The sequence below is a fragment of the Thamnophis elegans genome, chromosome Z, assembly GCF_009769535.1.
Source record: "Thamnophis elegans isolate rThaEle1 chromosome Z, rThaEle1.pri, whole genome shotgun sequence".
Lineage (NCBI taxonomy): Eukaryota > Metazoa > Chordata > Lepidosauria > Squamata > Colubridae > Thamnophis > Thamnophis elegans.
Genome location: NC_045558.1, coordinates 7,467,199 through 7,480,287, shown reverse-complemented (window position 1 = coordinate 7,480,287; position 13,089 = coordinate 7,467,199). Strand labels below are relative to the sequence as shown.

At 40.6% G+C, this 13,089-nt stretch overlaps 1 protein-coding gene across 1 annotated transcript in view; it reads left to right on the top strand.

Annotated features, from left to right (window-relative positions):
- TTC21A (tetratricopeptide repeat domain 21A) overlaps positions 1-13,089 on the top strand; it is a 58,432-nt gene that overhangs the window by 11,440 nt on the left and 33,903 nt on the right. The window contains exons 11-12 of the mRNA XM_032237513.1: positions 6,416-6,616; positions 7,857-7,986. Of these exons, the coding sequence (XP_032093404.1) occupies positions 6,416-6,616; positions 7,857-7,986 (331 nt within the window). The remainder of the gene's footprint in view (positions 1-6,415; positions 6,617-7,856; positions 7,987-13,089) is intronic.

Sequence of the window (13,089 nt, the reverse complement as noted above, 5' to 3'; positions counted from 1 at the left end):
TCCCCTTTTGTGATCTTCTGACGAGCAAAGACAATAGGGAATCCAGATTAATTTAACAACCAGGTTACTAACTTAATAACTGCCATGATTCACTTTCTTTAAAAAAAAAAAACACAAATATGTCATCATTTGTCAATCATTAAGACATTGAGGTACAATTTTTTTTTTGTTGTGTGTACCCCTCCCTCCCTCCACCCCCCCCACCCCCCCTCCTCCTTCCCCCCCCCCGACTTCCCAGAACCCGTACACGGTATGGATTTTTAACTAACACAGTCTAAAATCTATTGAGAAAAAAGAAATAAAGAAATTAATAACATTCTAGATTGACCTTAGCTTCTTCTTACTGAACTGACTTTTAACAGTTTAAATCATTTCTGATCTTAAGCATAGGCTAACTGGAATTTCTTAGTCCCGTATTTATTTTGTATATAGTCAATCCATTTTTTCCAGTCTCGTTTATATCTCTCATTTGAATGATCTTTGAGATATGCCGATATTTTAGCCATTTCAGCTAAGTTTGTTACTTTCAATGTCCATTCTTGGATTGTAGGCAAGTCTTCCTTCTTCCAATATTGCGCCACCAACAGTCTTGCTGCAGTTATCAGGTGCAGAGTCAAATTGGTCTCTACCACTGTAAAGTCAGTACATATACCTAGTAAAAATAACTGAGGACTAAACTTTATCCTTCTTTTAAAAACATTTTGCATGACCCACCATATTTTTATCCAAAATGCCTTAACCTTTTGGCAGGTCCACCATATATGATAATATGTAGCATCGAGAGAACCACACCTCCAACATTTAGGCTGTACATTCGGATACATAGAAGCCAACTTTTTAGGATCTAAATGCCATCTATAGAACATCTTGTAAAAATTTTCTCTCAGATTTTGAGCTTGTGTAAATTTCACATTTCTTACCCAGATTCTTTCCCATGTATCCAACATTATGGTTCCTCAATATTTTGAGCCCATTTTATCATACAATCTTTAACTAATTCTGTTTCCAAATCCATCTGTATTAATACATTATATATCCTCTTTATATGCATTAAGCTTTGATCTCTTATTTGTTTAAACAGATTATCCTCAACTTGAATAAAACCAATTTTTTGATCTATTTTCCACCTAGCCTGTAATTGCCCATACTGGAACCATGTTTGAACTACCTTCTCCTCTTTTAATACCTCTAAAGATTTTAATTGTAATACCCCCCTTTCCGAGGTAAGAAGCTGTCTGTAGGTAATTCTGTCCTGTTTTTGTGCTGTATTCATATTTTCAATTGCGTGTCTAGGAATTGCCCACATGGGTAACTTGTCATTTAATTTATATTGGTATTTCTTCCAGACCCGCAATAAAGCATTTCTTAAAATATGACTTTTAAAGTTCTTATCCAATTTTTGTTGAATAACAGGTAAGCATGCCACCCAAATACCAGATCGTGTCCCTCAATGTTCAATATTCTATCATTGGTTAAGTGAATCCAATCACTAATTACAGATAATGCCACTGCATCATAATATAGTTTTAAATTAGGTAGCTTCAATCCTCCTCTCTCACGTACATCTTGCATTATTTTCATCTTTACCCTCGGCTTCTTTCCTGCCCACACAAATTTATTGATACCCTTCTGCCATTCTAAAAGGTTCGCATCTTTTTTAAGTATAGGTAACATTTGGAAGAGAAATAAAAATTTTGGTAAAATGTTCATTTTCACTGCCGCTATCCTACCCAGCAAAGATAAGTGCAATTTCTCCCATTTTTTCATCTCTGTCTGTATGCTATGCCAAAGTGGTTCATAATTATGCTTATATAATTTCCCATTTGAAGTTAAAATGTTAACTCCAAGATATTTGACTTTTTTAACTACCTCACATCCTAGCATCAATCCTAATTCTTCCTTTTGTTTAATATTCATATTTATAGCTAATATTTTGGTTTTTCCTAAGTTTATTTTAAAGCCCGACACTTGACCATATTGATTAATCATATTCATTAAAACCATACTGGATTCCTGCGGTTGTTCCAATATTATGACCAAATCATCCGCAAAAGCGCGGACTCTATATTCTTGCTGCCTAATCTTGATCCCTTTTAAACCATCCAAGCCCCGTATTTTATTCAACAATACTTCCAAAGTTATAATAAACAATAATGGGGACAAAGGACAGCCCTGTCTTGTACCTTTTCCAATTTGAAAAGAGTCTGTTAAACTTCCATTGACTATGATTTGTGCTGTTTGCTGTTGGTATATTGCTTTAATTGACTGTAAAAAATTATCTCCTATCTGCATTTTTTGCAATATCTTCAACAGAAATTGCCAGTTAACTCGATCAAAGGCCTTCTCAGCATCCAAAAATATAAACGCAGCAGGGATCTGGTTGTTCTTTCCCAAATATTCTAATGCATTAATAATTAATCTAACATTACTTTTCATCTGCCTCCCTTGTATAAAACCTGTTTGGTCCGTATGTATCAATTGTTGAGTGACCAACATTAACCTATTTGCTAATATTTTAGTAAAAATTTTATAATCTACATTCAGTAATGAAATAGGTCTATAATTTTTGGGTTGAGTAGTATCTTGATCTTCTTTGGGTATCAAAGATATAAACGCTGTCTTCCAAGATGGAGGGACTTTACCTTCCGTTTGAATCATATTAAATAATTCTCTAAGAGGTTCTACCATTTCTAACTGTAAGTTTTTATAGTAAACCGCTGTCAAGCCATCTGTACCTGGTGCTTTCCCTGACTTTAATTGCTTAATTACCTGCAGGATTTCCCCCGAGGTTATTGGTTGATTCAGTTTTTGCCTGTGTTCTTCTCTAACTGAAGGTATTTTCTCTTTGTCTAAATATTTGTCTATGTCTAAACCATTAATTTTATCCCCTTTATACAGTTCTGTAAAAAATTCCCCGAAAGCCTTTTGAATCTCTTCCTGTTGAAACACCTCCTTCCCTCTGTAAATCAGTTTAGATATATTTCGAGTTTTCCTTTTTTTCCTAATCTGATAAGCTAACCATCTGCCAGGTTTGTTTGCATTACAAAAAGTATTGTGTTTTGCATATAATAGATTAGTAGCCACCTGGTCAGAGATCAACATGTCAAATTGAGATTTTAATATGTTAATAGCTTCCTTAACCTTTGTATCGTCTGGGTTCATTATTAACTCGAGCTCTTTTCTCTTAATTTCCTCTTCCAGTTCTGTTCGTTTTAACCCTTGCTTATTTCTATGTGTTTTATTTATATTCATCAAAACTCCTCTCATATACGCTTTGCTTGCGTCCCATACAAATTCCATAGATGTACCCTTATTCATATTCAAAACAAAATATTCAGATAGTAATTTTTTACAATCATTAATATACTTTTCATATCTAAATAAGTTTTCATTCAATCTCCAAGACCTTCTTGCCTGCACTACCCTTCCCAACTCCATCCAAACTGGGTTATGGTCCGAAAGGATCCTAGCTGCAATCTTTGTTTTCTTGACCCTAGAAAGCAAATCATTAGTGGTTAGAATAAAATCAATCCTTGAGAGGGATTGATGCCTGTCCGAGAAGAAAGTGAAGTCACATTCCTCTGCATTTCTTTCTCGCCAAATATCTCTCAATTCAAAATCATCCATAATGTCAAAGAAAGATTTGGGTAACTTTGCTCGCATCTTGGTATTTAGGCGGGAAATCTTCTTATCTCTCTTAGTGTCTATCACTCCATTCCAGTCACCCAATAGTATACAGGAACTATAGTCCCACTGTACTAATTTAGCATGAAGATTTCTATAGAATCTATCTTGCTGTTGATTGGGAGCATAAATTCCCAAAAGTAATGTCTTTTTCCCTTCTAAGATTAAGTTTAAAGCAATATATCTTCCGAAGGGATCTGCTTCTATTAATTCAGCTTTCATATCTTTTCTTAAGTATACAACTATACCATTCTTCTTTTCCATAGCAGAAGCTGCAAAATGTTGACCAAGTTTTGAGTTGATCAAATATTTTTGATCAGTTGACTTGATATGAGTTTCTTGCAAACAAATTACATCGTTCTTAAACTGTTTGAGATAATGAAATATTTTCTTCCTCTTCTGTGGAGAGTTCAGTCCGTTGACATTCCATGTTAAAATCTTAGTTGTCATCTTTGGTTGGTTGAAGCATTTTTAGAGCTTCCTGCATGGCCTGTTTAACCTTAGGTCTAGCTCCTCCCATTGCTTCCAGATTTGTTGTTGTAGATCCTTGATCGATGGCCGATGATTGTTGATGCTGTTGCTTTTTAGCTTGTTTCTCCATACGTCTAGTAGTCATGCGGCTTGGTCTTGGTTCCATAGCACCTTGCACTTCTAGAGAAGAGAGATGCTCCATCTTATCTGGTGGTTGTGTAGTTTGCTGTCTATCCTGTCCTTCTTGTGGTCTTTCTCTAGGTCCAGATGGTGCAGGGTGTCCGGCCTTCAATATATTATAATAAAAATCTTGGGCTTTCCATACAGAGTTGAGGCGGTACCTTTGCTTATCAAATGTAAATATGATGCCAAATGGTGCATCCCATCTATACTGTATCTGACGATTTCTGAGTTCTTCGACCAAAAAAGCGTAGTCTCTCCTGGCTCTTAACATTTGAGGTGGTATCTCTTTCAAAACAACCAGGTCTTGACCGCCAATTTGAAGCTTAGTGTTATAAGATGCTTGCAGTACCATATTTCTAAACTCTCTTGTAGTAAAGTATATAACGATGTCTCGAGGAAGCTGCTTCTGCTTTGCCAGCCAGGAGTTAACGCGGTAAGCTTTGTCAATTTGCCAGTCTTGATTGGTCCCTGGTCTTCCCATCAGGCGGTCAAAAGCTTCCGATAGGATCTGTTTCAGGTTCTCCTGTTTCTCCTCACGCAGCCCCCTTACTCTTAATGCGAACTCCATTTGTTGGTACTGTATCATAATAATTTCTTTTTCAGCATTTTCCACTTTTTGTTCCACCACCTCTGTTTTCACTGTTAAGTTAGCATTGGCATCATTAAGAACCTCTAGAGTATCTTCCACTCCAGAAATATGTTCTGTTAATACAGTTACAAGACTCAGCATGTCGTCTCTAATTTTATCAACCTTAGCATCAAATTTCTCATACAGCTCCTGTTTAAGTCCTTTTATTTCACTTTTAATTTCTTCTTTCATTTCTTTTATTTCCTCTTTTCTCTCCTGCTTTACCACCTCTTTATTATCTCTAAACTTATCTTCCATTTTAATTGTCTGTGCATTAAGAGCCTCGCTTAGATTACTCAGGAAAAATTCTTTCGTTAACACATCCCCAGCAGGGGGTGTAGGAAGCGGAGGCTGCAGCTTTGTGCCAGGCACTGAAGATGTGCCCCTGGAAGTAGAGGGTGACGACTTCAAGTTAATATTTGGTTTTGAGGCCATTTCAAAATTTATCTGCCTGCAGTTAATGAAACTCTATTGCCTGAATATGCAGCTTTAAGTAAAGAGGCTTTTATTTTGAAGTTTAAGGCTTGGCAAAACTTTCAGTGAGTAAACATTGTAACAAGACCATTCAGCAGATTCATCACCATTTAACTTCCAAATAAGCAAGGTTAATGAAGGAGTAAAATTCTTCTATTGTGAAACCAAAACAAATGATAAGCAATCTCTTTTGTTTTGAATTCTTGTGAGGATTTAGCAAAAAGTGTTCGTTATTACCGGAGAAACCAGCCTGCTCGGCGCCATTTTAGAAGCCTCTGAGTAAATAATTTTTCGGAGGGGAAAAAGAAAAGAAGCTAAAATGTTGATAAGCAATTATTGTCCACAGTAAACGGATCCAGCTCGTGATAAGAATAAATCAAACAAAACTTTGAGCAGAGTGGGAGAGACCTACTTTGTCCTGCACAAGGCAGTTTGAAGTTCCCAGCACGGACAGCCGTTCTGCCTTGGGCTAGCCCCCCTTTCCTTGCAAGCACAAAAGCTGCAAAAATCGAAGAGCATTTGCCAGCAAAACAGTTTCTTCTTTCCTTCTTGCCTGAAGGATAAGAAAACCTGATAAGACGTCAGATGGAAGATCCTCTAAACAGGTACGTAGCCAGGAATTCGGAGGCAGCTGATTTTTTGCTGCCTCCACCAGCAAGCTCCTCCCAGGAAGCCCTGCCATGATTCACTTAACAACTGTGGCAAGAAAGGTCATAAAATGAGGCAAAACTCAATTTAAAAATTATCACTTAACGTACATTTTGGGCTCAATTGTAGTCATAAGGTGAGGACTACCTGTATTCACATGCAACATTCAACGTCCAACCAGCTAGAGAAAGATAAGTAGAATTAACACATGAAAGAGAAGGAAACAAATAATCCCGCACTCCTCCCTATTTACACTCTAGTTCATGTACAATTTGCACTGAATTTCACGGATATTAAATTCATTTTAAAATATTCTCTCTCTTCCAGGTTCTAGCTTATCTGCAGGCAGTTATTGCTTCAAGGAAAAATAAGACTGAACAGATTGCTTGTGCCTTTCTCAACGAAGCTGCAGAACTTCATTTTTCTGCTTTGCATGGTCTTTCTTTGAGTATTGAATATTACGAAAAGCTCAACCCCATGTTTTTGATTGAAATTGTAAAAGAATATTTGACCTTTTGTCCCAAACAGGTAGAAAACTGCCTTTCTTACTTGTCCTTTCCTAAGCAGAACATTCTCAATTTCCTAAACAGTATATTCTCAATTACAGTAGTATTCAATTTACAACAGTTCATTTAGGACTGCTCAAAAGTTACAACATCACTGAAAAAAGTGACATGACTATTTTTTACACTTACAATCATGGTAGCATCCTCATGATCCAAATTCGGATGCTTGGCAACTGGCTCATATTTCTGATGGTTGCAGTGTCCCAGGGTAACGTGATCCCCTTTTGCGACCTTCTGACCGGCAAACTCAATGGAGAAGCCAGATTCACTTAACAACCATTTTACTAACTCAACAATTGCAATGATTCATTTAATAATTGTGGCAAGAAAAGTCGCAAAATGGGGCAAAACTCACTTAAATGTCTCAGCAACATAAATTTTGGGCTCAATTGTAATTGTAAGTCAAGGACTACCTGTACCGGCACTAAGATCTAATGAGAAAACTCTGGGTCCCATATGTCAAATAGTTTCTCAAAAATGAATGAAGGTTTAGAACATAACTGGAGACCATGCCAAAGGTAGTCCTTCTTATGACCACTTGTTTAGGAGTCAAATTCACAGTGGCACTGAATAAGCAAGGCTTAGTCTGGTCTGCAAAGTTGTGGCTATTGCATCATCCTCGCAGTCATGTGATTGTGATTTCTAATATTGCTTGCCACACAAGCAAAATCATTGAGGAAGCTGGCAAGAATTTGAAGCCATTCCCCCTGCTTTGCTGCTTGCCTACTTTGCACTGCTTTGTTAATGCCAACCTGCAGCACACCTGGGACTCCGTCCCCAACCTGCTCAACAAGTTCTCAGGTTACAATAGTAATAGGAACTACATAATTTCTTTACAACTGTATTGATTAGAGATGGAAGTTCCAGTCTTGATTGCCGTCATAACCAAAAACTAGCTCAGTGGTTTTTTTGTTGTTGTTGTTTTTGGCCTTGGCAACTGTAAGATGGTTGGCAAGCACAAACCTTGAATAAAATGCTTTTAAGTTCTTTAAAATTGTAGATCTAGTTTGTCACTCAACATAATACAATAATGTTTTTTACTCTAGAAGATATCATCTTTGTCTTAATTCCTGTAAATAGTACTGTACTCTTATCAGTTATAAAGCCTATCCACATACTTTTGGGAATAGCCAACAAATACATTATTTCCCCTTATATGTTACAGTTCTGGAAATTTGTATTTTCACTTTTTACCCTTTTAGCCTCGATTACCTGGCCAAGTTCTATCTCCCCTTCTAAAGCAAGTGACAATAATTTTGAATCCACTCGTAAAATCAGCTCCTGGGATAATAGAGCCTCTTTTCCTCATGGCTCAAGTTAAATATTTATCAGGTAAGTTTTGATCTAATGGCTTACCCAAATAAAAATAATATTCACAGATTTTACATTATAATTTTTTTATGTTGGTTATTTTGATAAATTCAATGTAGTTTAGTCACTAAAAAGTTTGAAGGAGCTTGTTTTCTTTTCCCACTTTTTATGATTAGTTGATCCTGAATTTTTTCTGTCTTCATGCTTTCAACAAATTTTAAAATAGGTTATTTCCAACATATACATCTATGGCCCCAAGACTTTCAGGTTTCCCATAATGAACTTTGCATCTGATCCTATGTGCCCTAGTGTCTCACAATTTAGCTATTTTCAGACATGTCCTTAGATTATGGGAACTGAAGTTGGAGTTATCTAAAAAATAGCACTGGAAAATATTGGTATATATATTAAATAGAAGTGAGATCAGGCATTTGTGTAGTAATGCCTGCTATTGAGATAATTCCTATAGTTCAAATATATTTTATAAACAGAGCTACATTTTCAATAAACCTTTTAAGGCCCTAGCTTAATTTTGCCTTCCAAATTAGGAATAAATCTTACAATTGTAGACAAGGTTATGCACAGGTGGCAAATATCTGTAGCCTGGGTGGAGGATGAAGTCGTTCCACAAGCTCAGAGAATGGGCGTTGGTTACTCATCTGATACGCCCCTTCTCCAAATGGTAGAGACATCATCCAGACATGGGTATTCCAGCCAGTGTCCAATAGGACTGAGTCTACCAAATTGACAAGTCCCACTCTCTGTGCTAGCCTCTCTAGCTTAGATGAAGAAAGAATAAAGTTAGACTGCTGTGTCAACTTGAGATAAAATATGTGATCTCTCCTTGTCAAGGCAAAAAACAAAGATTAGTCCGAACAAAACTCCCAGGGTGGGCCTGGATGATGTCGCCACCATTTGGAGAAAGGGCGTATCAGGTGAGTAACCAACGCCCATTCTCCCAGTAGGTAGAGATCTCATCCAGGCATGGGACATACCAAAGCCTAATCTATCCCATGGGAGGGAACAGAGTGAGGACTTAAGAATCTTGTTGGGCCACCACCCGCTGCAATACTCTCTGGCTGAAGGCTGCATCTTCCAGTGCATATCTATCTAGCCTGTAGTGGTGGATGAATGGTGATGGGATCCATGTGGCCGCTCTGCACATCTCCAAGAGAGCCTGAGATGACCAGGCAGCTGAAGTGGCAGCGCTGTGTGTGGAGTGTGCCGTGATTTGTTGTGGAACCGGAATAAATAGAGCGATGTAGGTCTCTGGAAATGGCTGCACGAACCCAATGTCCAATATCTGTAGAAGAAGTCTTGGACCTCTTCTTACCTCCAGGTTGGAAACGTACAAAGAGGGCCTCTGAATGTCGGAATTCTGCAGTGTGTTTGATGTATACACGCAAGGCCTGACGCACATCGAAGCAGTGCCATTTGCGTTCTAGACAATGTAATGGTTTGGGACAAAAGTCAGGAAGCATCAATTATTGTGCTCTATGAAATACTGTTTACCTTAGATATGAAAGTAGGATCCAGGCGGAGGACAACTCTGTCAGGATGAAATATGCATAAATCCTGTCTGGTAGACAATGCTGCTAGTTCAGAGACCTGCCTGGCTGTAGTGACTGCAACAAGAAACACAATCTTTATTGTTAGATAGTACAAAGATGCCGAATGTAGAGGTTCAAACGGAGGCCCTGTCAAGGCATCCAAGACCTTGGCAATGTCCCAAGAAGGAAACTTATGTATATAGGAGGAGGCATGAGATTGGTAGTGCCTCTAAGAAATCAATGAATAAGAGGCTGATGTGAGAGTGGCCTGGAAGCCTCAATGGACAGAACTAAGGACAATGCTGCCTCTTGACGACGTAGCGCATTTGAGTACAGTCCCTTGTCAAGTTCCAGCTGAAGGAACTGAAGAACATTAGGTATGGAGGCCTGCAAAGGTGAAATTCGTTGTAGCTGACACCAGGAAGAGAATTGAATCCAAGTGGCATCATAAATGCTATTAGTGGATGCACGTCTGGCAGCCTGGATTGTTCGTATAACCTCACGTGATAGATTAGCTGCTGTCAAGGCCTCCTGCTTAATCTCCAAGCGGTGAGACAAAGCCAGGCTAGATTGGGGTGACGGAGGGAGCCTTGTAGAGGAAGAGAGTGGAATTGAGGAAGCTGCCACTGAGGGCCCACTGACAGATTAATCAAGTCCGTGAACCAAGGCCTGTGAGGCCAGTGGGGTGCTATAAGAATCAGATCTGCTTCCTCAATCAGCATCTTTTGGATGACGTGCTGAATCAATGGAATTGGAGGGAACGCATAAAGAAAATCTTGAGGCCAGCTGCACCTGAGAGCGTCGGTTCCCTCTGCCCCTATAGTCGCATAGCGCATGAAGTACCTGGGGAGTTTATGGTTGTTCTGCATCTCAAACATCCAGAATTGGGAGACCATACCTCTCTGAGTTGTCAGAAGATCCTGTGATGCAGGCTTCACTCCGCCGGGTTGATGTTCATGCGGCTGAGACTGTCCGCTTGCCGATTGTGAATGCCCGAGATATGTTCTGAGTGAAGGGATAGTAGATGTCCCTCCATCCATGCCAGTAACTGGAATGATTAAGTCATTAGAGTCTTTGACCGCATTCCCCCTTGCCTGTTTATATGCGCCTTGGTGGTAGTATTGTCCATGAGGATAAGTACATGTGCATTGGTGACTATGTCCCTGAAATGGAGTAGCGCGAGATACATTGCCCACAGCTCTAACTAGTTTATACTATTCTTTAGATCAGATTGGGACCAGAGCCCCGGAGCTACTTGATCTTGAATGTGAGCACCCCAGCCCAAGAGACTTGTGTCGGTGGCGAGAACTACAAATTGGGGATCCCTGAACAGAATGCCCTGAGACAATGCTGGAAACAGCCACCATTGCAGAGACGTTCTTACCTCTGGAGTGAGATGTACCAGAATTGTCGAACAGCTGCTGTCGGACCGCTGATAGAGAAGCAGAAACTACTGCAGATGACGACTGTGGAAGTGAGCCCATGGCACAATGTGGAAGCTCGATACCATCTTCCTTAGTAGCTGCGATAATTGGAGTGGCAGGATCTTGTGTTGCCGCCAGGTGGCTGAGATTAATTTGCATATGTTCACTCTTCGCTCTGGAGAGAGGAAGACCCTCCCTATGCTGGTATCTATCACTGCCCCTAGATGTAGGAGGCGAGTGGCAGGGGTTAAATGACTCTTTTTGGCATTGACCAGGAACCCATGGTCCTGGAGGACTTGAGGAGTGGTCTGAATGTCGCTGTGGGCCTGGTGTGATGACCTGGACAGCAACAAGATGTTGTTCAGGTAACAGAGAATGCGAATAGGCAGAGAGTGAAGATGTGCTGCAATCACAGGTAGGACCTTTGTGAAGACCCTTGGAGCCGATGAGAGGCCGAATGGGAAAGTCCGATATTGGAAATGCAGTCCGGCATAGGAAAACTGGAGAAACTGCCTGTGGTCCTGCAAAATGAGGATGTGGAGGTATGCTTCCGTGAGATCACAGAAGAGAGGAGATCGTTTGGACGAACACTCTCCAATATGGATTGCAGGGAATTCATCTTGAACCTCTGGTAAACTACAAATTTGTTTAGAAATTTGAGGTCAAGAATTGCTCTTCATTCCCCCGAAGACTTTGGCACTATGAACAGACGGGAGTAAAACCCTTGTCCCTGTTGGTTGGGAGGCACCTCCTCTACGGCCTGAATCTGAAGGAGATGCTAGATAGCTGTTTCCACCAACCATCTTTTAATGGTGTCCCTGAAGACTAGACACATGACTAGAAGTACTGCAGGGGGTGGGGGTGAAGAGAAACTCTAGAGCCAATCCCAATCTGATTATGCATCAAATCCACACTTCGTTGGTGATGAGATCCCAACGATCGGCAAAGGCCGCCAAGCGACCTCCAATGGGAAGGAAACTCACAGAGTCACTTCTGCTTTCTGAATGGGTGGTTGGAACTTCCTTTGTAAGACTTCCTGTAGGAGAAACGTTGATTGCTCTTGCCAGATCTATCGTAAGAAGCTTATCCCTGTCTAGGGGATGCCTGACATTGCCGACGGGAGTAATTGAAACCCCTGTCCAGGTTCCGAAAGGGCTACCTGAGGAAGAAAGAAGATTTGTTATCAGTTTTTCGAATAGCAGAAGGCAGAACCTTTCTTTTATCTTTGGACTCGATAAGAGGTTCAAGTGGAGGCCCAAAAAGGCAGTCAGCAGAAAAAGGTGAAGATGCAAGCCTCCACTTTGCTCTGGCTTCCACCTGCCATTATTTGAGCCATAAGAGCCTTCGAATGGACACTGAAGAAGCTATGGCCTTGGAGGCGAAACGTGCTGCATCCAAAGAGGCATCCGCAGAATATTCCATCGCGGCCTTAAGCTTGTTTAGATCCTTGTGGGATCTTGTGTCAGCAGGAGGAAGCCTCTCTTGAAGTTGCTTCAGCCAATGCAAAGCTGCCCTGTTAAAGAAAGAAGCAGAAGAAGCAGCCAGCACCGCCCATTGAACAAGGTCTGATCAAACCTTTTGTTCTCCGGCCGGAGGGCATCTTCAGGCAGCATTGGGAGCAGACAGTGCCACTACTGGAGGGTCGATGGAAGGTACCTCCAGCAACTTAGACAACTCGGGACTCACGTTGTAAAGTTGTTTCTCCAAGGCTGAAGGAAGAGGCCCAGACCCTGGCGTAGCCCATTGATTCTGGACTATCTCCAGAAAAAGCTTAGCTGAAGGAGCCACATCCTTTTCTACCATAGGTGTAGAAAAAAGAGGATCGGCTGTGTCAGTCTTGTCCTGCTCCGTCGTGGCAGATGGCTTGGCTGCAAGAATGCCAGATACCTTCTTCGCCTTAAAAAGAAGGGAGCGAAATAACACCGGTTTAAGCAGTCCTACCAAGGAGAAAGGGGCAGGTGTAAGAGCCTCATCATCAGAGAGGTCAGAATCCCTGGAAACCGTATTCCTCAACTTCTGAAATGGAGGCCTGAGAGAGAGAATCAGTAGGTACCCCCTGTGCGCTGGAAGGTTTTGCCTTCTTGGAGGATTGAGGCACTTTGGAGGTAGAAGCCCCATCAGCATGATGCTGAAGGCCAGCAGCAATGCCT